At 35.7% G+C, this 24,065-nt stretch overlaps 1 protein-coding gene across 6 annotated transcripts in view; it reads right to left on the reverse strand.

Moving 5' to 3' along the window:
* GRIK2 (glutamate ionotropic receptor kainate type subunit 2) overlaps positions 1–24,065 on the reverse strand; it is a 366,025-nt gene that overhangs the window by 152,415 nt on the left and 189,545 nt on the right. For all 6 annotated transcript variants that reach the window (XM_032682341.1, XM_032682343.1, XM_032682339.1 and 3 more), the window contains 3 exons: positions 16,686–16,829; positions 15,320–15,427; positions 5,857–5,970 (listed from right to left, as the gene is read on the reverse strand). In XM_032682341.1, coding sequence (XP_032538232.1) covers positions 5,857–5,970; positions 15,320–15,427; positions 16,686–16,829 — 366 coding nt within the window. The remainder of the gene's footprint in view (positions 1–5,856; positions 5,971–15,319; positions 15,428–16,685; positions 16,830–24,065) is intronic.

The raw sequence follows: 24,065 nt of genomic DNA on the forward strand, positions 1-24,065 counted from the left end.
ACAGTCTACACATCCCTCAATCTATGGAATCTTGACAAGATTCTTGAAAACATTTTTGTTTCTACCTTCTATTACAAGCAAATCTGAATTATATGGGGCAGAATTTAAATACATGAGATATCAGGGAGGAAATGTAATTGTCAATTCATGCTTTTGAACCTCCTTTACTTAATAAGTACACCGGGATCTTCTTCACTGAGCATTCCAGCTCATTGATACATTCTTGCATATTTTTCTATAAAATCACTTCAGTAATCTTCAGACATTTTATCTTTTATGCTGATGCTTTTTTATACTTTGTTAAAAAAAATCTTACAACCCTTTCTGGAATTCTTAGCTCTAACTCCATGCTCTTTTATTATTCTTTACTCTGCCCAGTTTGGATAAGGGCTACAATAGTATCTGTACTGCTATTTAGTAATTATAATGTTTTGTTATGCATAAAAAGTTTTTGTTAAGAAGTCTGATCAATAAGTTATTAATACTCTCTTAATACTTTTCCAATCCTACATTAAGTCATTTCCTATTGGCATCTGCTGCTTTTCTGTATAGTCTTCTACTGTCCAAAACATTTTTTCTCTTCAGACCTTTTATTTGCAAAGCAGTTTCCTACTTCAGCTGCATCCCAAGAATATGTACTAAGTGCCTATCCCATTAGACAGATATAAGTTGATGCTTATTTCAAGCAAAAACTCTTGACTCAATAAATCACAAAATGTGTAAGCATTAAACTGTTGCAACACTTCAGACTGTACTAACCTATATTTCAGCTGAACTAAATCATATTTTCATGATACATGAAAAATATCAAAGACATTATTAAGTCTTACCATAATAGAAAGCAAAACATTCTTTTCTTATGAGGTGTCTTAAATTTTCAAAATACCGTGGGGAAAAACAAGCAAAAAAACCAAGCCTAAGAGAGCCAAAAAATACAGAAAGTATTTTCCTAGGCTGGTGGTCCTTAGTATTCATAAGTACAAATCCTGAAGTGGAGTTATGAACTGATGCTTACCACTATGTAAAAGTATATTTTTATTACTAACATTTTAGTAATAAAAGGGAATTGAAGCACTAGAGAATTAAGAGAAAGTGTTTGGCAGGATGACGTAAACTTGGAATCCGAAGAAAGTAATTCCCAGTCATTATTCAGAGATATAAATCAATGGCCATCCAGCATTCTGGTTGCATCCAGTCAGGAGAAAAATAGATGTATTGACCTTTTTTATCAAGTGAAACTTTAACTTGTGCTGATTCCGCTCTATACATTCATATACTACGACTCCCTTCAAACCTCATAGCTTTTTCTGATAAGCATTGCATATGTTTGAAATGAAAAAAAGTACTATGGCTAAGCTTCTCTATGAGTACCTTTCAAGTCTGAAGTACACAGACATTATGCTGAATCTCAGGATAAGAGGGATTTTCAACTTATGAGCAACATAATTCATAAAGCTGGCAAATTTACCTTTTTTGATGGAAAAATTCCTGAAAAACGTTAGTTTGCTTTAAATGTCTGCTACATCTTCAAGAAATCAGTCAGTTTACAGTGTGCACTGGTGACTGAAGACAGACGAGTGGAATACAGGCAGGAGTGAAAACTAGTTCAGGAAGAAGAGCAGGCAGGGTCTAGATGTTGAAATGGGTATAAGAAGTCTAGGAGTGGCATTTAGGTACTGACTAATCATGAAAAAAAAAGATATAAAAAGGCAAAAAGAAAAATACCAAAATCAGAAAGTAAGGAATTGTATATTCCTTTAGTTTCTAAAAAAAAACCCTATCATGTGTGATTAGACTAAAAATAGAAAAATATCATGTTTACAGTTTTTTGCAAGCTAAAAACAGATTCATCTATTTTGTGACAGTACACAAAATTCAAATAGATTTATGAGAGAGAAATAATTGTTCAGGGCCATAACAAAAACAGGAATCAAATATTACTGAATTATTAATATATCAAAATTTAGGTATTTCTTGAATCATCCCAAAATGATACAATGGTAATTATGAAGAAATGCCTGCATCAGATATTTTTCTTCAAAATATACCATAAAAATGAAAACGAAAAAATTCTAAATCTTCAATTCTGTGTACAAAGGATGAGTGACCCTTTCTTATAAATACAAAACGTAAATTTGTTCTTTTAATGTTAACATTTTTTAATATATATTAATTTAAAATTTGGCTATTGAAAACTCATGCTTTAAATATTAAAAAGAAAAGAAAAAGGGAGAGAAATTATGCACTACCCATTTGAACAAATAATAAATGAAATACAGTGTGGGAATATATATATATTATTTGACTAAATAAAACTGGTTTAAAATCTATTATAATTATTCCTTCTAATTTATTCCTCATTCAAAGCAATTTTTTCAGGGAAGTACAATAAAAAAAGTAATTTAACTTTTCAAATGCGAAATAACAAAAAACCACTAAATTTGAGAACACCACATACCTTTCATAACTTTCAATAGTTCTTGAAAAAAAAAAACTTGACAACTGTGAGCTTTTCGGAGCTTTGATGCAAGCAGATACAGAAAAGTACATAAAAGATATGGGAAAGGGAAGAAGCATTTATTTCAGTCAAACAGGAAAAACGAACCTGTATGATAATATGTACAGGCTGGTAAGCAATTTAGCATGAAAACACCAAACATCATGCACAGACCATTATGAACATGAAAATTTAATTCCAAAATTAAAAATATTTCAAAACAAAGGTAGAATATGTACAAGAAAAAAAATATTTAGATAATTACAACAAAAATCTAAAAAAAAAAAAAAAATCAGAGTTCCGATAGCTTGCATAACAAAGTCAATTTAGGAGAATCAATTAATAATAAATCCTTATTAATGAAGCTGAAAACTTATTTTCTGTTCGGTTTTTGTCTTGGTTTGGCTTTTTAAAACATAGAATATTCAGAATGGAGACTTTTAAAGAAATTGCAAACGAAAGTCTAAATTTCAATGAAGATGGCTTTAAAATAAAATAAAGTAATAGTATGAAAAAGACTGTTATATACAAAGCTACAGTTACAAGGTATATAAATAGCATATCTATTATTATTTTTTAATTGTTCTCCCCCCTAAAAAACTGACTATCAGTCTTATCAGACGTGTTCAATCATTACTTGGGGATGTTAGGGGACCAGAACTTAGAAAACAGACATGTTTCTGCACAAAAACTACATGTAAGTAGACTTCTGAGAAATTATGAAGTTCTGAGACCCCCTACCCCTTTTCAGAACAGAGCCACTGAATTGCTCATAAACCAAGGAATAACCTTTCATATAATTACCTATAAAATGCGTTATGTAGAATTCAAGGGAAAAAAAGAGCACATAGTTCTGTCCTTACTTGCAGTAGATGAATTTATGAATCACAGTTTATTTTTATTATTTTGCCCATCAATATATTTTCATGTCCAGTAGTCTCAACCATCACTGAAAATGTAGAGTATGCTTACTTGCAGCTGTAAAGATCTTAATGACTACAGTATATAGAAGGAAAAAGATATGGTTCTAAATTTCAGAAAGAGAATTAAAAATAAGAGAAAGACTGGGATCTTTAAACGAAAAATGAGCGTTAAAACAAACTACAGAGAAAAATAATTAAGGCTCCACAGCTGCCAGTATACTATAGAGTATTGTAGGGAATTCTTAAAGTGAAAAAAACCGGCATAGAAATATCACATGAGCAGCTTAAAGGAGAGAATTGCCTTTTTTTGTTGTTTTGGGGTTTTTTTGGGAGGGGGGTTAAGCAATATTTTCCAGGCTAAAAAAAGACAGTAAAGGAAAGCGATGATGAAGAAAATACGTTTCTAGGAGTTTTAACATTTTAATGTTCCCTTGCATTGCTACAAAATGAATATTCAGTAACATGCTTTCTGTCCAACAGAAAAGTATTTGTTAAGCACAAAAAAATAGAGCCACAAAATTAAGCTAGTACATATGCTTTCTGCGTCAGAAATGTTTTTGGTCCCTCTTACTATTCTGAGTACAGATCTTACAATGTGTAGCACCTATTCTGAGTACCAGTCTTCATAGTTGAAAAGAGTTGTTGCAATTACCAAAACTTTTACTGAACAATAACTGCAGTTTTAAAGGCAGCTACAAATGAGCAACTCATAACAACAATTTAAAGCCCTCATATTTCTTTTATTTATTCTATTATTTAGATACACGTGAAGAGGACAGATACTTAAAAAAGACTACTAACCAAAAGCAGCTGCTCTCTTAAATCTCAGCAATCTACTTTCATGAGCTTTACCAGGCCAAACTCAGTGTTCACTGGCAGCACTGCTCTTTACATTTGTGCAGTTTGCCTTCTCCTAAGCTAGTTGTTTCAAACAAAATCATGCAAGCTCAAGTATCACTATACAAAAGCAATATGATACATAGAGGGTATTAACTCAAACCTCTTCAATAGATAGATATTAAACATAAACAAACTTGAAACACCTTAAGTTTTTGAGTGTTTCTTATGTAATCTTGCAGGGATTGATCCTTGTCCCAGTATTGCTATCACTGATCTGGAATCAAGTATACAATGATTGCTATTGAAGTGTGCAGAAGGTACAAAGTCTGGTTGATTACTGAGTAATGAAGGGAACAAGTCACAGGCAGAGATAGGACAATATTCTGTAAAACAGTAATTCTAGGAGCAATTAGGATAAATGTGAAGTACTTATATATCAGTGAACAGTATCAAGAAAAGTCCTCGGCAGATTATGTGGATACAATGTAACAGCAGTATGTGTAATTAGTAGTGCAAGAGAAAAGTGGTAAAACTGCACTGGTTGTAGCATAACAAGAACTTATGTTTGAAAGTGAGATAGTAGTGTTCCAATTTATATATTTTTCAATTAGTGGAATAAATGGAACAAAGTATTTCAAAAGGTTTTCTATAATTTCTAGAATTTGTAAAGAGACCTTATAAGCAATGAAAAAGTTACCCACTGGATGAAATTATCAACTTATCTTACATAAAAAGTTAAAAATCCACTGACATTTGTATCTATTCATTCTAGATTGAAACTTCAAAATATATGCTGGTAAGTAAAACCTTCTTAACAAAGTATACAACTGTTGGGAAGTGAATTTTTTTTTTATATATCTGCAAATTTGCAATAATGGTGGCAGCAGACAAACAAAGCAGACACAATTCTGGAGAGTTTTTCTTTTGTATTGAAATTAAAACTACTATTTCAAAATTATTGTGTGGAAATTAGTAAATATATTTTTACATAAAAAATATATGTAATTATAAGTGAAAAATACTTCATTCACTAGTGTGAATTTGCTAACAATGGAAATGAAAAAGAAATTACTTAAAATGTTTCTTCTGGTCTAGTTCAAATGATAGCTCAACTAAATTTCTGGATGATTAAAAATTTCAACTCAATAATCAAGCAATAACAACATTAAATAAATGTTAAATATTTTGTACTTTCTTTTGAGAATATCATAGTGTTAGAACAGTAAACAAAAGCAATAAATTTTGCTGGGTAGTATTGTTAAGCTAACAGACAAAACACATTTTTAAACAAATACCTTTTGTCTTCTCATATACTGCTGAACTAAATAGATTTGTAAAGAACTAAACATTTTAGTAAATAATAAGAAAAGTGAAATTACTAATCAACTAATGTAACTCTAAAATTGGTATAACTTGCTTGCAACTTAGATGGGAGTAAATATCCATGACTAGATTAACTGGAGGTCATTCACGACACAGTAAATTCTAACTGTAACTCATACTACAGACTGTTCATTACTATTGCAATTAGTATATCATATTCTATTAACTTTTCTTCACAATTGTATTTCTGGAAAAGCAAATATAATTGCTTACCAAGATGGTAGTAACAATTAAAGAGCGATTGGACAGGGAATCTGTGATGTTTGCTGGTTTTCCTTTCTGATTCTCTGTCATGTTAAGGCCACTCAATGGATCCCAAGTTCCAACCTGTAAATCAGTAAATTACTGTGTAAATTGCCAATTAGTTACATATCAGCATCTAGAAAAGAACACTGTAAGGAAAAACAAATTGCTACAGGGAAAGAAATGATTGCTAATATTTATTATTAAACTCTCCTCCATTTTTCTCTGTCACTGAATTTAAAGTCTGCTTATTTAAAATATGATTACCAATATCTCAAATTATGTTTCGTGAAGTGTGACATTAAGTGTAAGAGTGACGTATAGAATATCTAAAGCTACTCTGAACACTTAATTTTCCATTTAATTTTCATTCCTCAAGATAAATCACATCTGAAAATAGCTTAACAGGCAGAAATTCATTTGCAGTGCAGAAAGCATTGTCTCTACAAAGGGATTTACTCTTTTTCTTGATCAGAGAGAACAGCAGGACAAAAACATGTTTTTTGGAAAATATAATGATGAAGGTTAGTGCAATAACTTAATTTACTTACAGATAAATCTTCAGTACGTAAGTATTTTGACATTTTATACATTGAAATAAAGTCAATAGGATTTTTATCTAAGTAAGAACATCCAGGGTTATGCTTTAAGATTCAGGTCAGAGACAGACTCACATACTAAGTAATAAGTAATGATTACATAAGTTATCTGCAATTTCATCACTACACAATTAAAATGGTCAAGCAGTAAATATAACTATCCATTTTAGAAATCAGAATGTTTGTATTACTCCATTGTCTAAAAAGCCATACAAATGTTTTGTATTTTGTTTTTAGCCAGGATTTTAAACATCACTTCAAATACTATACAATACCCATAACAGAAGATAAAGATATTTTAAAACTAAATCTTGACAAAAAATAAAAATTTATGTGATGTTTGATTGTGAATATATATATGTATGTATAGATGTATATATAAACACACACAATTTTTTTTATAATCTTTCAAAGTGAGTCCCAAAAAACCGTTCGTATACTTTTAAGTGATTTGTTGCCGTAGGACTGTAAAGTTTAGAATGCAATGTTGTGTGGGTTAAATGAAAAGAGTTCTATTTCTAAAACTGAGACTGACCCTGAATCAGCAGGTGCTGTAATAGAGAAAAGATAAATTTGCTCTCTTTTTTTACAATTTTCTGTTCTGTGGAAATCAATATTTTATCTTTCTTCTTTGCTTAATACTCAGTTCCAAGAGGTCAATCTTTGAACTTGGCCATTCAGTACCTCATAAATTGATAAAAGAAGATAATGCAATGTGTGCCTCAGAAATATAATTGGAAAATAACATCTAACTCACCATTTTAAAGTATTGAAATCGAGCCTTAGTACCAAAAAAGCTCTACTTCATTTACTGTTTTAATATCATTTTAATTGGGGAATTAAAAGGTTTTTTAGGAAACCCAAAATGTTCAGCCTTATTGAACAATGTCCAAACTAAAGTAGAATAACAAGAAATGACAAAGACCGGAATTTGAGCCTGTCCCTACATAATTGAAGGTGGACTAATGCCCTCTATGAGATATGACTTCAGGCACACAGGTAGCACAAAAATTTCTTGGGAAACATCATCAACTTATATGATCAATTTCAAATTTAAAATTCATTAAATCACGTGCTTTATTCAAGCTCGTATTCACATTCAAATTTAACTTGACAAAGGCTAAAACACTGCTAACTAAAATACTTCCTCTCCTACTTTTTAACATAGCCACAGCCATAAACAAAAGAATAATATCAACTGTTAGAATTTGGATTTTATCTAAGTACATCCATGCAGATTTATAAGAACTATCAACAGTATAACTTTAAAAATAAACTTCTGTCTTGATAAATTGATGCATTGTTTTTCTGAATTAGATTAACTGTATTTTTTTGCTGCTTTTGTGAATCAAAAATCTAAGAAATGGAACAAAATCAGATGTTCAAAATTAGGCATTTTTTGGTTTATCTTTATTGATGAGCTCAAACTCAACAATTTACACCACAGATTCTGATATGTCCCTGATATGTATAGCTCCCAAATCACACACACATTAATTATTAATTTGTGTGTTATTATAATTATTAATTATTTTCTATTTGTTTCAGCACAGTATTTTAATTTTTAAGTAGTCTTTTGAACAGATTAGAGTTATGTGTTTTCACTAGAAAATTTTAAATACCAAAAATGTAGTTATATTACATATAACTGCAATTCGAACAAGTTATTTTAGTGCATTACATTCATTTTAAATAAACTTTCAAAGTTTGTTTTAAAGACAGAACTCCCCAAAAAGGACATAGGTGTTCAGGTCACTGGCTGCACAGACTATCTGAGCCTGGCGTTAGTACCAGAGGACAGTGTGAGAGACACCTGCATACAATGCGAGCAGGTGAACGGTCTGCTGTGCCTGGTGGCAGAGCTCAAGGAAGAAGAGGAGAGGCTAGGAAGTATTAGGAAGAGTGAAAGGGAAACAGACTGCTGCAGTCATACTCTTACAACCCCAAAAGAAGTCCAGCAGGAGAGGGTGAAGCCCTGCCTCTCCTGCCATCGGGCAGATGGAGCAAACCAAGTAGATGGGGGGGAATGGAAACAGGTCTCTGATCAAAGAGGTAGAAGAATCCTTTCCTGACCCCCATCACCTCCCATGGTTCCTTTAAAGAACAGGTATGAGGCCCCGGACCCAGAGAGTCAGGCAGAGGGCACTCAAGAAGAGGATCTGTCTGGAGGGTCTCCCCACTGCACCCTGTCTATCACACAGATCACAACCACAGCTATAAAGAAAAAAAGTGTAGTTGTAGTAGGTGATTCCCTTCTGAGGGGAACTGAGGACCCTATATGCCAACCAGACCCATCCCACAGGGAAGTCTGCTGCCTTCCTGGGGCCCAGGTGAAGGATATTAGTAGGAGACTCCCTGAGCTAATCCAGCCCTCTGATTATTATCCACTGCTGGTGGTCCAGGCTGGCAATGATGACACTAATGAAAGAGGTATCGGGCTAATTAAAAAGGACTTCAAGGGTCTGGATGGATTAGTTAATGGGACAGAAGCACAGGTGGTGTTCACCTCAGTTCTTGCAATGGCAGGGATGAATGAGGAGAGGAGTAGGAAAACTCATCTTATCAATAGGTGGCTAAAGGATTTGTGCTGCTGGCAGAATTTTGGGGTTTTTTGACCATGTGGCTAATTCTATGGTACCTAGTCTCCTCAAATCAGATGAGCTTCATCTATCTAGCAAGGGCAAAAGGACTATAGCCCATAAGTTGTCAGGGCTTATCAGGAGGGCTTTAAAATAGGTTTGAAGAGGAAACAGGTTGAAACCAGGCTCTCCAGATATGAGCCTTAGGGTGAAAAGGCAGAGTTAGAAGTGAAATCAACAGTCCAGTAGAAATGCAAATACACCAATGCACGCAGCATGGGTAACAAACAAGAGGAGCCGGCAGCCATCACGTAGCAGGAAAGCTATGATGTAGTCACTATCACAGAAACATGGTGGGATGACTTGCATGACTGGAGTGCTGCCATGGATGGCTACAAGCTCTTCAGAAGGGACAGGCAAGGTAGGAGAGGTGGAGGGGTGGCTCTATATGTTAGTCTCTTGACTCTGTAGAAGTTCAAGTCAGCAATGATAAGGTTGAGCGCCTGTGGAGGAGAATCAGGGGGAAGGCCAACAAGGTTGACATGCTGGTGGGAGTCTGTTATAGACCACCCAATCAGGATGATGAGGGTTATGAATTATTCTACAAGCAGCTGGTGGATGTCTCAAAATCACCAACCCTTGTTCTTGTGGGATGGTCTGCCAGAAGTCTGCTGGAAACTCAACCCAGTAGAGAAGAGGCAGTCTAGGAAATTCTCTACTTCAGCTGATAAATGAGCCTACCAGGGGTGAGGCCCTGCTAGACCTGCTGTTCACAAACAGAGAGGGGCTGGTGGGAGATGTGGTGGTCGGAGGCCATCTGGGGCACAGTGACTATGAAATAATAGAGTTTTCAATACTCAGGGATGCAAAGAGGGCCATCAATAAAATTTCTACCCTGGACTTCCAGAAGACTTCCAGACTTCTGGCCTATTCAGAAGACTAGTTCTGAGGGTAACTTGGGAAACAGCCCTTGAAAACAAAGGGGTCCAAGAGGTGCTGGAGAAGGTCCAGAGAAGAGCAATGAGGCTGGTGGAGGGACTTGAGCACAAGTCCTATGAGGAGAGGCTGAGGGAGCTGGGTGGCTTAGCCTGGAGAAGAGGAGGCTCAGGGAAGACCTCATCACTCTCTACAATGACCTGAAAGGAAGTTGCAGCCAGGTGAGCATTGGTCTCTTCTCCGAGGCAACCAGCAGTAGGACAAGGGTCTTAAGCTGTGCCAGGGGAGGTTTAGGTTGGATATTAGAAAGATATTTTTTTCAGAGAGAATAATCAGACACTGGAATGGGCTGTCCAGGGAGGTGGTGCAGTCACTGTCCCTGGAAGTATTTAAGATGAGACTGGATGTGGCATTTAGTGCCATGGTCTAGTTGACAGGGTGGTCGGGTCATGGGTTGGACTCGATGATCTTAGAGGTCTTTTCCAACCCAGTTGATTCTATGATTCTACAAAATTTTCCTAGAAAGTGAAACAGGTATTCATATACACACGTTAAAGAGAATGTTCAGAGTAAATACAGCTCCAGAGAGGTTGTCAAGCCCTCAGTCTCCTATTCTTCTTTTCAATTCCCCTAAATGGCTAGCCTATTCTGGCATGACCATGTCAATCTGAAATTTTTGACACTTAATATCAATAGCACAGGATCCAAAACATGTGTTCCCGTGAAGTTAACATTGTGCTCCACAGTGAGATGAAGCATCTCCATGATACAAAGAAATAGCTTAGTCAAGAATCATCTCATTTAAGTTGAAACAATTCCAAGAGCTACAGTTATCATTGAATATCAGAGATTATTCTGTAACATGGTAATTGTGGTGGTCCTCAAGGACAGGGAATACAATTTCTTAACTGCATGTTAATGGTTAAAAACTTGTATCCAAGTTTCCATATATTCAACTATTGGGTAACTATCAAGTTACTGCAGTCTTTCAAAACCAGACATTCCCACCCAGCTGGACATCCCCACACAGGACCACTTTGTAGCTCTGCAGGCCAAGAAGGCCTTGATTCTGTGTAAACATTGCTAAGAAGGAACAGAAACAGTCCTGTGTTATCAAAACTGTTTTTAACACAAATCCAAACCATAGCCCCATACAAGCTTCTGTGAAGGAATTTAGTTCTATCCCAATCAAAATCATTACAACAATTCACCATCCCCCCTGAAAAGAAGCATTGTACACTCCTGAAACTTAAAATTTGCTGAGTTTACATATACTCTAGAACACTTTACTGAGAGTCAATTTCATGAGATATTATCCACAAAAATTCAGTAAAGTAGCTTTCTTACTTAAGCATGTTTGAAAAGTGACTTATCTTTATGAATAAATAAGTATACTTTCAAGTATTATTCTTTTTTATTTTCCTTCAAAACTCTCTTGAGAAAATTAACACTATTTTTTCTCTGAGTCAATCAAAACAGTGAAGTGCCACAAGCATAATATTAGGAAGGATGATTGCCTTTCTGCAGTGGCACCAACTAACTAAGCATCCAAAAGAGCCGTATTCAACCCTCAAAGGGTTTTCAAATCCATCTACAGGATACCATCTTCATTTCATTTTGTAGAGTAGTTAGCAGTAGTGGTGATTACATCAAGAAAATAATTATGCTCCAGTATGAGTAATATTATTTCTTCATATTTCTGTATTTCCTATTTGCAAATTGCTTAATTTGTTTTGCTTTCTTCAGAAATATTGATATTCTTGTCTTCTTTGCCAAATATAATGTTAATAGCAATATTTCTGGATCCCATAGATCCAGGTCATTATTAAAGATACAAAATAAAACAAGGTCTTACACTGATACTCTTAACAACAAATTACAATTAGTTTTCATCCTATTTGAAGGTTCCTGAGCAAGGCTTCAAGCCAGTTGTACATTTCTATTCAGGAAAGTGGTATTAAATTCAGGTGTTTGTTATCTCCTTGAAGTATAAAATAATTTTCCTCACAATGCAGCCTCAGACTGATTGACTGCAATTTAAATTTTAATTTATTATCCTGGAGTGCCACAGTTTTAGATTTTTACTGTGTTAATCATAAATAGTTTCAGTGTGTCCAGAGTGGCTGTAATCAAATTTTGTGGTACATTACATTAGCAGCATTCCAATCATCTCTTAATTTTGTCATTTCCATCTTACAAGGAGCTATCATTTTTGTCAGACATGAATTTTTATTTGTAAACACATGAATGTTTATTTGTAAACAAAATGATGCTCGATTATCACCTCTCATTCAGGAGTTTCAGGAACAAGTATCTTATGTAAAATCTGGGATCACACATGACATCTTTTTTAAATCAATGAGCAATTTTTCTGTTGTCACTGTCTTCAGCAGTCATTGCATTTAAAACACATGATTTAGGTCATTCCCCGTTATACTAACCAGGCAATTTATCTAGCATGTATTTTAACAAAACCAAAGTTAAAAAAAAATTAGGTCTTCTAGCAATTCTTCATAACTCTTTTCTCTCCCCTTCCATGAATACTTTTGTCCTCGTGGATTACACCTAAAATTGTTCAGTCCAGTTGTTGTCCTCGCAGAAGGGATTGTTCTCCCATGTTGAGAAAGAGGTTAAATGAAATAATAACTGCATAAATTACAATATGGAAACATGACATACATTATGACACATATAATTCTTATCTCCCCATCTTCTCTCATCCCATAAAAGGAAGGATGGACAGAAGGAAAGAAGAAAAAGATTGTTGAGGAACTCTAATAACACAGAGAGAGAGGCCTGAGAAGACTGTGGCAAGGAAAGAACATTGGGAACACACGAGATAAGGACAAAGATGTGGAAACGCTCCTGAAGGAAGAATAAAAGAGAGGGAAAGGGGGCGGAAAGAGATTAAAAGGTATAAGGGGACAGGGATTAGATGGAAAGGGAAACAGGCAGGGAGGGTGTGATGGAAGAGAGGAAGGAATGGTAGAGGAAGGAAGAAGGGAGAGGAGGAGAGAGTAGCAGAAAGCAGGAGAGAAAGGTTGTGATGTAGAGAGATGAACTGCATGTGTGGAGGGAGGTAGGGGCTGAGAGAAGGAAGAGTGATTCATCATAGCTTTAACAGAATTCAGTCTTGGGTAAACCACCCCCCCCAACTTTGAGACAGCTCTTTTAAATAAAAGAACTGTCTAAAATGTACTCTCTCTACTAGTAAGCATCCTGCTCCAGAATTTAATAATTCACCCTGGATTGAAGAAGAAGAAGGTGTGTATTCTTTCAGAATGATGAAATTTTGTTCAAAGACAAACATTCATTCATTGGCATTGATTCATCTATTTCAGTCAAATATGCCATATGTTCCATACGTTTACTAAAAATTCAATTGAAGGTGTATACACCTTAATTTTTCTTTTCCTAATCTCATATCATTACACCCTACAGGAACTACTCTGGTTTTGCTTAAATACAGATTCTTATTGTTACTGATTCTTACTACTCTTTCCAAAGACTGTCTGCACCTTTTAGTGAAAAATTAATATTATCACATCTGTTTATGAAAAGGTCAAAATGAGCCATGAGGACAGAAAAAGTATTTTCTTATTCTATGAACTTCTGTACAAACAGCTGAAGCACATGCTTGTTGTTTTTAAACATCCATATGCTTTAACAACTTTTCTATTTGTCTCTTACTTATCTTTCAATATAACTGTTTCCCAAGTTCCTTTTTTCTCTTATATGTTTTAGAGTACTGTATTTCCTGTTGAATTTTATTGTCTTCCATATTTCTAATTTCTGTAGCCTTTTTTTTGGTTTGTCTCTATATTTTCAGAGGACTAAGATTTTATTTTCTAGAAATCTCATGTTGTGCAGTGGTTCTCAAATACCACCTAATATTCCTAAAGCCATCCTAGAATACAGAGACTTCCTTTCTTCATTTTCAACAGTTATTGCTTATATGCAGACCCTTCAGCTACAACTGACTTATCTAGCTATTATCATGACATCAATTCTTCCGTTTCTGCTTCCAGTAAGGAAGACAGGTTGCATTGCACCTGTTCTACTTGTGCACAAAGCTAATTTACTTTTTAAACTTAATCACTAACACACTTTTTAAACTTAATCGCTAACATACTTTTTTTCCCCCTTAGGTTTCCAGGGCTCCCTTCATGGAAAACTTCATAGGAGTAATCTACTATGAGTGTATTTCTGAACATTTTAAAATACAGCATAGTTCTTGAATCAGAGGTTTCCCACCGGACAACACAAAGGTTTTTACCTATGTAAGTGTTTCAAGATAAGCTCATGGTTTCTGAACTTTTACAAATGTTCCTCGTCAGCGGAAGCTAATATTCCAAAACTAGTCTTGGGGGGGGAAGTTTTGAAGAAATATGTTTTTTATTTGTTGCCACAATATCACCTTGGGGCAATAGCTGATAGAATTTTATCTAAAGATGAAGGAAGACATAGTGCTTACAGAACACTGAATGCCACATCTAGATACAATCTACAAGGTAGATGCGAGTTGCAAAACTTTTGCCTGCTGATCACAACAATGTGAGACCTTGTAGCTTCCTGCATTGCCTCTTCAGGGCAAGGTGGCTGCAGGAAAGATAATCTGATTTCAGATCATCACGGTGTCATGTAGGCAGGCCAAATATCTGTATGTGCTTCCCAATACCTTTAGTTCAAATATAGAAAATATTAGTCTACACAGAAAGAGCACTTCTCAATTCTTTAGTCTTTCACTCCGTCTCTGTACAAGAAAAATTAATATCAGAAGACAGACAAACCAGTCAGGTTACCAATTCTTAATTTTTTAATACCACTTCCAGATAAAAATTTTGTATTCCAAGAAGAGAATTAAAGTTCCCTCTGAAAACATAAAATAGCCCAAATTAAGCTATTTTATTTCATTAAGTTTGAGGTAATTCCTCTTGAATTAGTGAAGATATGAAGAAAATACAAATACACATACCCACAGGTTCATGCATGAGAACAGGCAGTAGGATTGGAATCACAACTAAAACTAAACTTGATGTAGACTGAAGATAAAGTATATTAATGCCTGACTTCAGGTGAAGCTATTCACTCTTTCCTAGTCCTCTCTTATCTAAGAATGTGGCTAGAAGCACATGGTTAAGTTGCCACTAGCTGCCAGACAACAAGGTAACAGCTTCTACTAGAAGACTTTGAAACCAGATATCAAGCGGAGAACAGATATATTGTTTTATGTAACACATGAAACGTCATTGTAAATGTTTTTAGGGGGTGGGTTTTTGTTTTGTTTTCCACCTCTTTGGAGGTAAATGTCTTACACACCTTTTCAAGACCTTCTTCCTTGAGGCTGATAACATCTAAATCAAAATCTGTCCTTAAGCCATTGGTTTTGTTGAAAGTTATCCTGCCTGTGAGGCCTTCCCAGTGGGCCTATGGAGAAAGAAAAAACAATTTCTATAAATAAATACCTCTTCCTTTTTTTTCCCCAGAAAAAGAACAAATTTTACCTTTGCCAAAATGGAAGAATTAATTATTCATTTTATGTAAATAATTTACCTTATGGCTGATTTCTTGTTTTAAATATTTTGTATTCACTATTTGCTAATTAAATCAACCTTTCCTTTAGTCTTCACAGACAAATTTTAAAATACCTTCCATGCTAGGCAATAGCCTCTTCTATTAAATGAGATAAAAGGCTTTTTTGTTTTCATTCCTCCATCATTCATGCGTGCATTTCCCCTCTGCCTCCCTACATTGCCTCCCCCTCGCAAGCCTCAATCAGTTTCATTAATGCTGGACTTCATTTTTCTGTCATGAAATTTCATTCAAATAAAGACTTACTTTTGCAAGATGCTGATTCCCCTGAAACCACACTGAGACAGCAAAAATTGAGGTCAGTGAGCCAGCCTCCCAGAGCTCATTCCTTACTTTTAATAAAGCACAATATCCTCATTTTTTTATAACTTAAAGTCCATCTAGTTCTAAAACTATACTAAAGTAGAGAAGGGAATGTGGAAAACAAAATTATCATCTTAAAAGGAACCATTATAAAATATTTCTTTGCAAATAATTCTACTATCACAATATTTTGCATCTCTAGAATGAGAAATACCATATTAGAAGTTATTTACAGTACAAGAGACTTGAATACTCTACTCTGCAGTGCTCATCTTTAGCACCCTAAATCTCCTAGCTTTATTTTAAATCATTATCTATCAGTATCCAAAGAGCATACTAGGAGACCAAAGCCACATATACTAATTCATACTAGAAAAGGAAGGGAAAAAAAAATTAAAGCAGGAAGTAAAATTCATTCTTGACCCTTTTGAGCTCATGCCAGTTGCTGAATTTCTCATAATAAATTTGTGGTTTGCAGTTTCATTTTTGGGGGGTTTTACACCACGAATGTTCCACACCTCCCCCAGTTATCTACAAACAAAAGTTTTATTTATATTGCAGTTAATTTACCCTTTCATGTTTCTTTGTTTCAGCTAATACTTCTGGAAAACCATTTTCTAATAAAAATGCTGCCTCACTTGTTAAACTGTTTACGCGTAACAAGATGAGAGATTCCCATCTACTGAAAAAAAACGAAAAACAAGGCAGAATCCAAATAGAGTGAAAACAAAGAAAACTGAAATTGGGAGAAAGTAATGCAGTGAAGCAGGATGCTTTATTAGTGACTTACTTCCTTAATGAGGCTCATAAAGCGGGTCCCAAAGCGCCAAGGTTTGTGGCGATTGCACTGTAGTGAACTGACAGTCATCTGTGGGAACTGCTGGACAGCCACCGACACCACATGAACTGCATCGTACATTAGTGCCGCGTCCGTCTGAAATTAGAATGACATCAGAACCATGAAGACAAAACAAACTCAAGACAGGCCAGCAGTGAGAGAAGGAAACAACAAATTAGCACTGCTCACTGTGTTAAAGGGAGAAAATTATCTGATTTCTTGTGTAGCACTGTAAAATGTAACCTTATTATCAAGTTGTACATGAGTTGTGTCAGGACCTTCAGTCTCAGCTTTTCTCTTTTTCATGATGAAACAAGGGCCAGAATAGCTACTTTTCAGGATCACAGGAGTACCCTAGTGTCTGACGACTTATGCTACTTTAAAAAAGCAGTACATTAGAGCACTATACAAATCACTGGATGCGTGTTTTATTCAAGTCAGTTATTTTCACTGGTGAGGCCACAGAAAAAAAAGAAACAGTTAGAAAGATGGCAAAACCTTAGCTATGAAGGAAAATGTACAGGTTAAGGAAGTAATTTTTTTTATTTTGAAACTACAGACAGGATACAGTCCCAAAGGTACTCCATTGATTCATTAATAAAGTTTTAATGTATATCAGTTTAAACCCCTAGGACAAAACTAACCACTATCTTCAATACATCAGAGGTAAAGTTAGAATTACACTGAAATGCACATTCATTTTAATAGTTTTCATGTTCCATCCTAAATAAATAGACTGTTTAGACATATGTGCTAAGTGATGTTGTATTAGCAAAGGACAGAGACAGCCGCTCACACACTGTCATGCTGTACAAGAAACTCACATCTCTTTCCTGTTCTATTTGATAAACAGAGGCAAGCCTCAGAAGCTTAAAGCAAGAGAGGACCTTAGATTCAGTGGGTGAAAATGAATTCTATGCCATCTGCTCAGCATACCTTAGAGAAAAAGGACCTATTTCCCCTTCTCATTCACATAATTAGTGAGCTGTGAAATTAGTTCTTTAATGGATAGGAAACCTGGAGATTATTGCACTTGTCACAACACAATACAATGCAATACAAAATGAGCTCATATAGTGCCTTTCATGCAAATGCATCCCAAAGCTCTTTACAATAAAACTAAATATAAAAATGCAAAAATATTCTGCCATTATAGCCCATAAGCTACTGTTAAAGAGGAAAATATACGTTCACATTTAAATGGCTCTTCCAAGGAGGGATTTTGAAATTCAAAAAGAAATAAATCCTAATTTTAAAATAGCCAGTATAATAGGTTTCAATGAGTCAGGCGCCAAGTAGTTTATGCAAGGGCTTCAAATCAGTCAGAAAATATTTTTGCTGCCAAATTGTTCATTATCTTCAAGGCACTAAAGTGCTTTTAAGGCAAGCTGATATTTGACAAGGAGGCAGCAAAATACCAAAATGATGGAATCACATGCTGAGTAAGCGTCATACAAAGCTTAACATTCTAGAAGCAAGACTTGGCAGTAGTTGGAGTCTAGACAACAGCTTTTTAAGTAAACTACACAATAAGTACAACACATAAATCTGACTCAGAAATGAAAACTTTTTTTTAATCTGTTTTACTTCTAAAACTGTGGTCCTTGTACCAATGAAGGAAAATTGAAATTGCTGTGGGACTTTAGCAAAAGAAATCCATAAAGAAACAATCAGAAGTTCAACACCAGCATTAACTGATTAATTAGGTATAAATTTGGACACAGAACTACTAAGACTCATCGGGAGGAACCAAGTGGACATTGTGCCAGATGCAGAACAACATGGCTTTCTGTCAAATTCTATAAGCCACTGAGGTGGAAACTTATAGGATGACAAGACAGTCAGTTCCAGTGGAAGCATTAAAAGAAAATCATTGCGGTTTTAGAAATAATTCAAATTCTGATAATATTCATCATATTTGATTGATGAATGTTGCTTCACTGGAAATAAACCTAAATGAGGATGTACCTCTTTTAAAATGCACATAACATAAACTCATAGCTGGCTAGAAGTAGAGTGCCCTATTTTATTTTTAGATACTACAGTGTAACTCCCTATATTACATACATAGGATGAAATTCCACAACCTGCCTTCTGTAAGAGGTTTAAACATAGGTTTAAATACTTTTACTGAATAAAGGCAGATAAAACCATATATTAAAAAAAATACATTGGTTTAGTGATTCAATACTGTGCTCATCTAACTGGTTGCTACCGTTGATTTTACTGCTAGAGAAAGAAACAGCACAAAACTCAGGAAAAAATACCAAGTATATCCTTGAATTTGCAGGTTGGGGTCTCATCTTGGTTGGTCACTTTACCTTTCCTTTGAGAGACAGTAAGAATTGATAGCCACTGTCCTAGCTCTCCAACCTCGTTAATTAGGTCTTACTAAGCTTTACATCTCACTGACCTTTGTCCATACTGCTTTCTCTTCCTATGGAACTAGGTATTGTGGACCAAGAAGTGTTGCATGTTTCAGCAAAAGACTGTTTGGAGACAAAGGAGGAAGTTCTTCTAATGAAATTTTTAGAATTCTTTATTTTATCTAAACAGACACTAGCAGTCTGCGAGGAAGAATAGAGAGAAAATTCAGGAGAAGCAATGGCTCTTGTATTTCAGATAGAAACCTGCTACAATGTTTCTATTCACTGAAGCACATATAATACAAGAAAATAACCTTATTGGAAAATAAGTACTATGTTGTACTCCACAAATATATCTTAGTATAGTTTCTGAACTATGGGTTTAGGGTTTTTTAGTTTCATATCCTACTTAGTAGCCATGATGACTTGTTTGGATATAGATAAACTTATCTAAAATACTGCTCTTGATAGTATCATTTGTAGTTCTATAATCACAAATAATAAAAAAAAAGGAATCAGAATGAGATTGAGGTGGGTGATTCAGATGTCAGGTGACAATGTTTGTGATCACAAGTCTGTTTTTCAGTTGATTCTGTCAAGTAACAAGAAACTTTTTAGCACTCAGAGGTAAAAACTTAATCAGAGACACAATTTCAGTCACAATACATTGCAAATAAAGAAAAAGTACCAATCTGTGTTTGATTTTTGTCCAAAATTTAGTTGGATACTACACATTTCTTCTCAGTACTATTCTCTCATTCTTTTACTTCCTCTTACTATGGGTGGTGTATTTGACTCTCTTTTTCACATGTATTTCTGTGTAATCACTTTTGAGTCTTGCTAAATTACTTGTTAAATACTGTATAACAAATTACATGGAAGTACTCTAATCTCACTCTGAAAGGGTTCTGATGGAGCCAGTATAAAGAAAGTAGGAAATGAGTCCTCTCTATTATTAGAGAAAGAATCTGTTGTTTCTCCCTGGGTCTCCTCAGAGTATGAGGTGGTCTTCTTCTTCTCTCTTCCCAACCACACCCAAAGATGTCAAAGTACATGATATGCGCTGTGAGGCACTGAAACTGGTTTCCCAGAGAAGTTGTGTATGTCCCATCCCTGGAAGTGTTCAAGGCCAGTTTGGATGGGGTTCCGAGTAACCTGCTCCAGCAGGTAGCATCCCTGCCCATGGTAGAGGCATTAGATGTAGAAAATCCTTAAAGTCCCTTCCAACCTGAACTAATCTATGATTCTTTGCTGTTTGCCACACACACTCTTGTAATAGTGTCTCAGTTTGAAGAGACTGTAATGTTTGCTAAAGAGGATGAGTTATGAGACAGGCCAAACTCCTCTCTCTCAGCAATTGTAAATTCAAAATTAAGGGGCTTTAATCGAAGAGGTGTGGAAAAAAGAAGGAATAACAATCCTTTATTAAAAGATATATGTATGTTGGCAAGAACAGTAACAGAACACAAAAAAACTAGACAATGGTCCTGTACCCAAAAGTCCCCTTCAAACAAAAGAAAAAGTCTGAATACTTCTCTGTCTTTTAGCACAGTTCTAATCATGGTTGGCAGGGGGTGCTGTTGGACCACTGGAGGAGCAGAGCCTGCAGTTCTCTGTGGTGGTCGGCAAGGGGCGGCAGGGTGCGGTCATCATGTGGGGAGAGGGGTCTGGGGGCTGGTCTTGGGTCGTGGGAGAAGCCGAAAAGAAAAAAATGGGGACCCTTCCCCCAGTGGAAGAAGGGGGAAAGGAAAATAGTTCACCCCCCACGGAAGTCACTGTTGTCCTCAGATGACGGTGTCCCAAGGCTCCTCTTTTTCTCTCAGTGAGCACACAACTCTCTGATGAAAACCCAGTAGATTGTAGCTGGAGTCACAAGGCAGCGTGCAAGCCGACCAAGGCCGGTGGTCAGGCCTCACCAGGATGAGAAGCCAGAAAGACCGGCTTCCGGGCCTTTTCTCCAAAAAATGTCCGCACAAAGACCCCCGTCTCTGTCCCGGAGAGAAAACCCCAGCAAAACTGCCCTCTCCCTTCCAAGAAGAGCCAGCCAACCCTTCCCCCAGAACTCCTTCCCTCTTCCCCCAGCCTCTAATGGGCCAACCCTTAGGAATGTGGTCTGGCCAGTTAGGTTCTTTTGTAAAGCTAATTGCCCCCCCTTTCCATTCAAACTCCGTCTCTCCTACAGTGGGGGCAGGTGGAAGAAAAATTCCCCCTCTCGGATTTCTAGCCTATAACAAATAGTTAATCAGTGTTGTAAGAAGGGTTTTAGTTTTGGGGGCTTGGAGCTGGAACAGAAAGTTGGCAGGGTAGTGTTTTTTAGTGGTTTCTAACCTATATGGACAAAACCGATGAAGAAGAAACCCTCTATAGCCTAGGTCTCAGCCAAGGAGAAATCTTCCCCACATAATGGAATAGATAAACTACTTCTTCACCAAGTTTTTTGTATCGTCCTTAGAAGATAGAAAAGGTATTATTTTTAGTGACCTTCAGTATGGCTGTTAGTTAGATGACAACCAGCTGAAAGTTCTGAAACCAAATGGGCTGTTTATGTACTACAGCTGCAACCCGAGATCTAAGCCTGTTTCTTAAGACTTTGTTTAAAAAAAAAAAAAAAAAGTGAAAGACATAAATAAAATTCAGGAAAGCCTAGCAGAACAGACAAATCATGACCTTCATAACCATCTTCAGACTTGCAGTACATAAGAGTTCACTAATGTGATCTGATATCTGAGTCAACAAATGTGCTAACTGCTTTAGGAACCTCTGTGGTTAATTAACTTGTAAGGGTTAAAAAAACTTGCAGAGTCCACATTTAATGAACATCAAATCATGACTTGCTTCTGCATCTTTTATGCACCACCATGTTTTTGTATGACATTTCCATTTACCTCCATCAAACTATATGTAAATTTCATGTACTAATGAACCACTCTTCTCTGATCCGTATCTCAGTTCTACAGAATTATCTCTGTAGATCAGAAATCGGTTAGAAAATATTATTTCCATCACGTAATCAAGTTTAACATTAAGATGAAGGATCGCTAGGCTAATTGTATTTCTTCATGAGCTGTATCAGAAATAGAACACTTCTCAAACAGAAAAAAAACATATTTCAGCTTTTCCTATAACAAACTGTAGTTCTTTATAATCTACATATAATAAAAAAAATTGAATTATAACATAGGCATGATCTGAAAGACTTTGAAATACTCAAATACAGATAATTAAAAACAACTTGAAAGCAGGAAAAATCCTCAGGTTTCCAATTAGACATTAAATTAAGCTAATGTGATCATTTTTCCCCTTAATTAAATGTATTAATAATAAAAATCTATGAAGAAACATGGTCTTCTTTTTAAAAGGTTCTCTATGAAGTACTTGAAAACACAAAGAAATTTTCTACGTTGAGTGACGTACGAAATATGACAATGAAAAAGAGAAGCTTAATAAATTTTTTTTGCTCTTTAATATTTGATCCAGTGTGGATCCCAGACTGGAATGAGCTATTTGCAATATTAGTAGTTTATTTTCCTAGATCAGAAGATTCTTGTATTTACAAATCTGACACTCGAGATCTCAAATTGCTCTTTTTACTCTGCCATTTTTTTCAATGACTGACAGGAAATTTTTCCACAGAAAAGAAGTCAAAGAAGAGGGCCAAAAAAAAGAAAAACCACTTTAATTAGCTAACTAAATTATCTCCCTAACAATACAAAGATTACCTCTATGAGGATCCAACTGCATAACCATTTCCAAAATGTTTTTTATGGTAAGTGTAAGGAATGAAGATTACCTCCTAGTAAGTATGATACAGGTTTATAGTGTATTTTGTATATGAACTTGACTTTATTCCTTTAAGTCATGTTCAGTAAAAGCACATTAACAACCCTTTATAATTGAAAGAAAGAAGGAAAACAAAAGAGGAAAAAAAGACAAATCTCTTATATGTGTCAAAGAAGGTATCCAGCTTCCAAATTTGTCTCAGAATTAAATTCAGATACAACTCTTCTATAACACAATTGGAAATTCCGTAGACAATCTTAGACTGGATTTTCCACAATAAATATGTTAAGAACGTGGGAGTTAAAACTCAGCATGAGCCAGTAGTGTGCACTCACAGCCCAGAAAGCCAACCATGTCCTGGCCTGCATCAAAAGGAGCGTGACCAGAGGTCAAAGGAGGTGATTTTACCCCTCTACACGGATCTTTTGAGACCACGTCTGGAGTACTGCACACAGTTCTGGTGCCCCTAGCATACGAAGGACATGGAACTGTTGGAATAAATCTTGAAGGGAGCTACAAAGTTGATAAGAGGATTGAAACCTACAAAGACAGGCTGAGAAAGTTGAGGCTGTCCATCCTGAAGAAGAGAAGGTTGCATGGAGACCTCATAGCAGCCTTCCAGTATCTGAACAGAGCCTACAGGGAAGTGAGAGAGTGACTCTTTTTCAGGAACTGTAGTGATAAGGCAAGGAGTGATAGGTACAATCTGAAAGAGGGGAAATTCAGGTTAGAAATTAGGAAGAATTTTTTACTGTGATAGTGGTGAGAAAATGGAACAGGTTGCCCAAGGAGGCTGTGGATGTCCCAGCCCCGGCTTTGTTCAAAGCCAGGTTGGATAAGGCCTTGAGCAACCTGGTCCAGTGGGAGGTATACTACCCATGGCAGGGGGTTTGGGACTAGATGATCTTTGAGTGCCATTCCAACCCCTTAATATTCTATGACTCTACGATTTGGAAAACATGCCAAAATCTACTTTTTCATCAAAGATAAAGCAAACAAGGAAGAAAATGGAAGAGTGTCATATACTGTACTGTCAGTTGACAGGCCTTGTCCTATCAGGATAGACCTGAATCTACATCTACCAGTCACTACTGTCACTAATATCAAATTACACATCATAAATTAAATATATCTAGATTTTCATGTGAAGACAAATATTTTGCTAAAATTCTTTAGAAAACCTGAA

The sequence above is a fragment of the Chiroxiphia lanceolata genome, chromosome 3, assembly GCF_009829145.1.
Source record: "Chiroxiphia lanceolata isolate bChiLan1 chromosome 3, bChiLan1.pri, whole genome shotgun sequence".
NCBI lineage: Eukaryota > Metazoa > Chordata > Aves > Passeriformes > Pipridae > Chiroxiphia > Chiroxiphia lanceolata.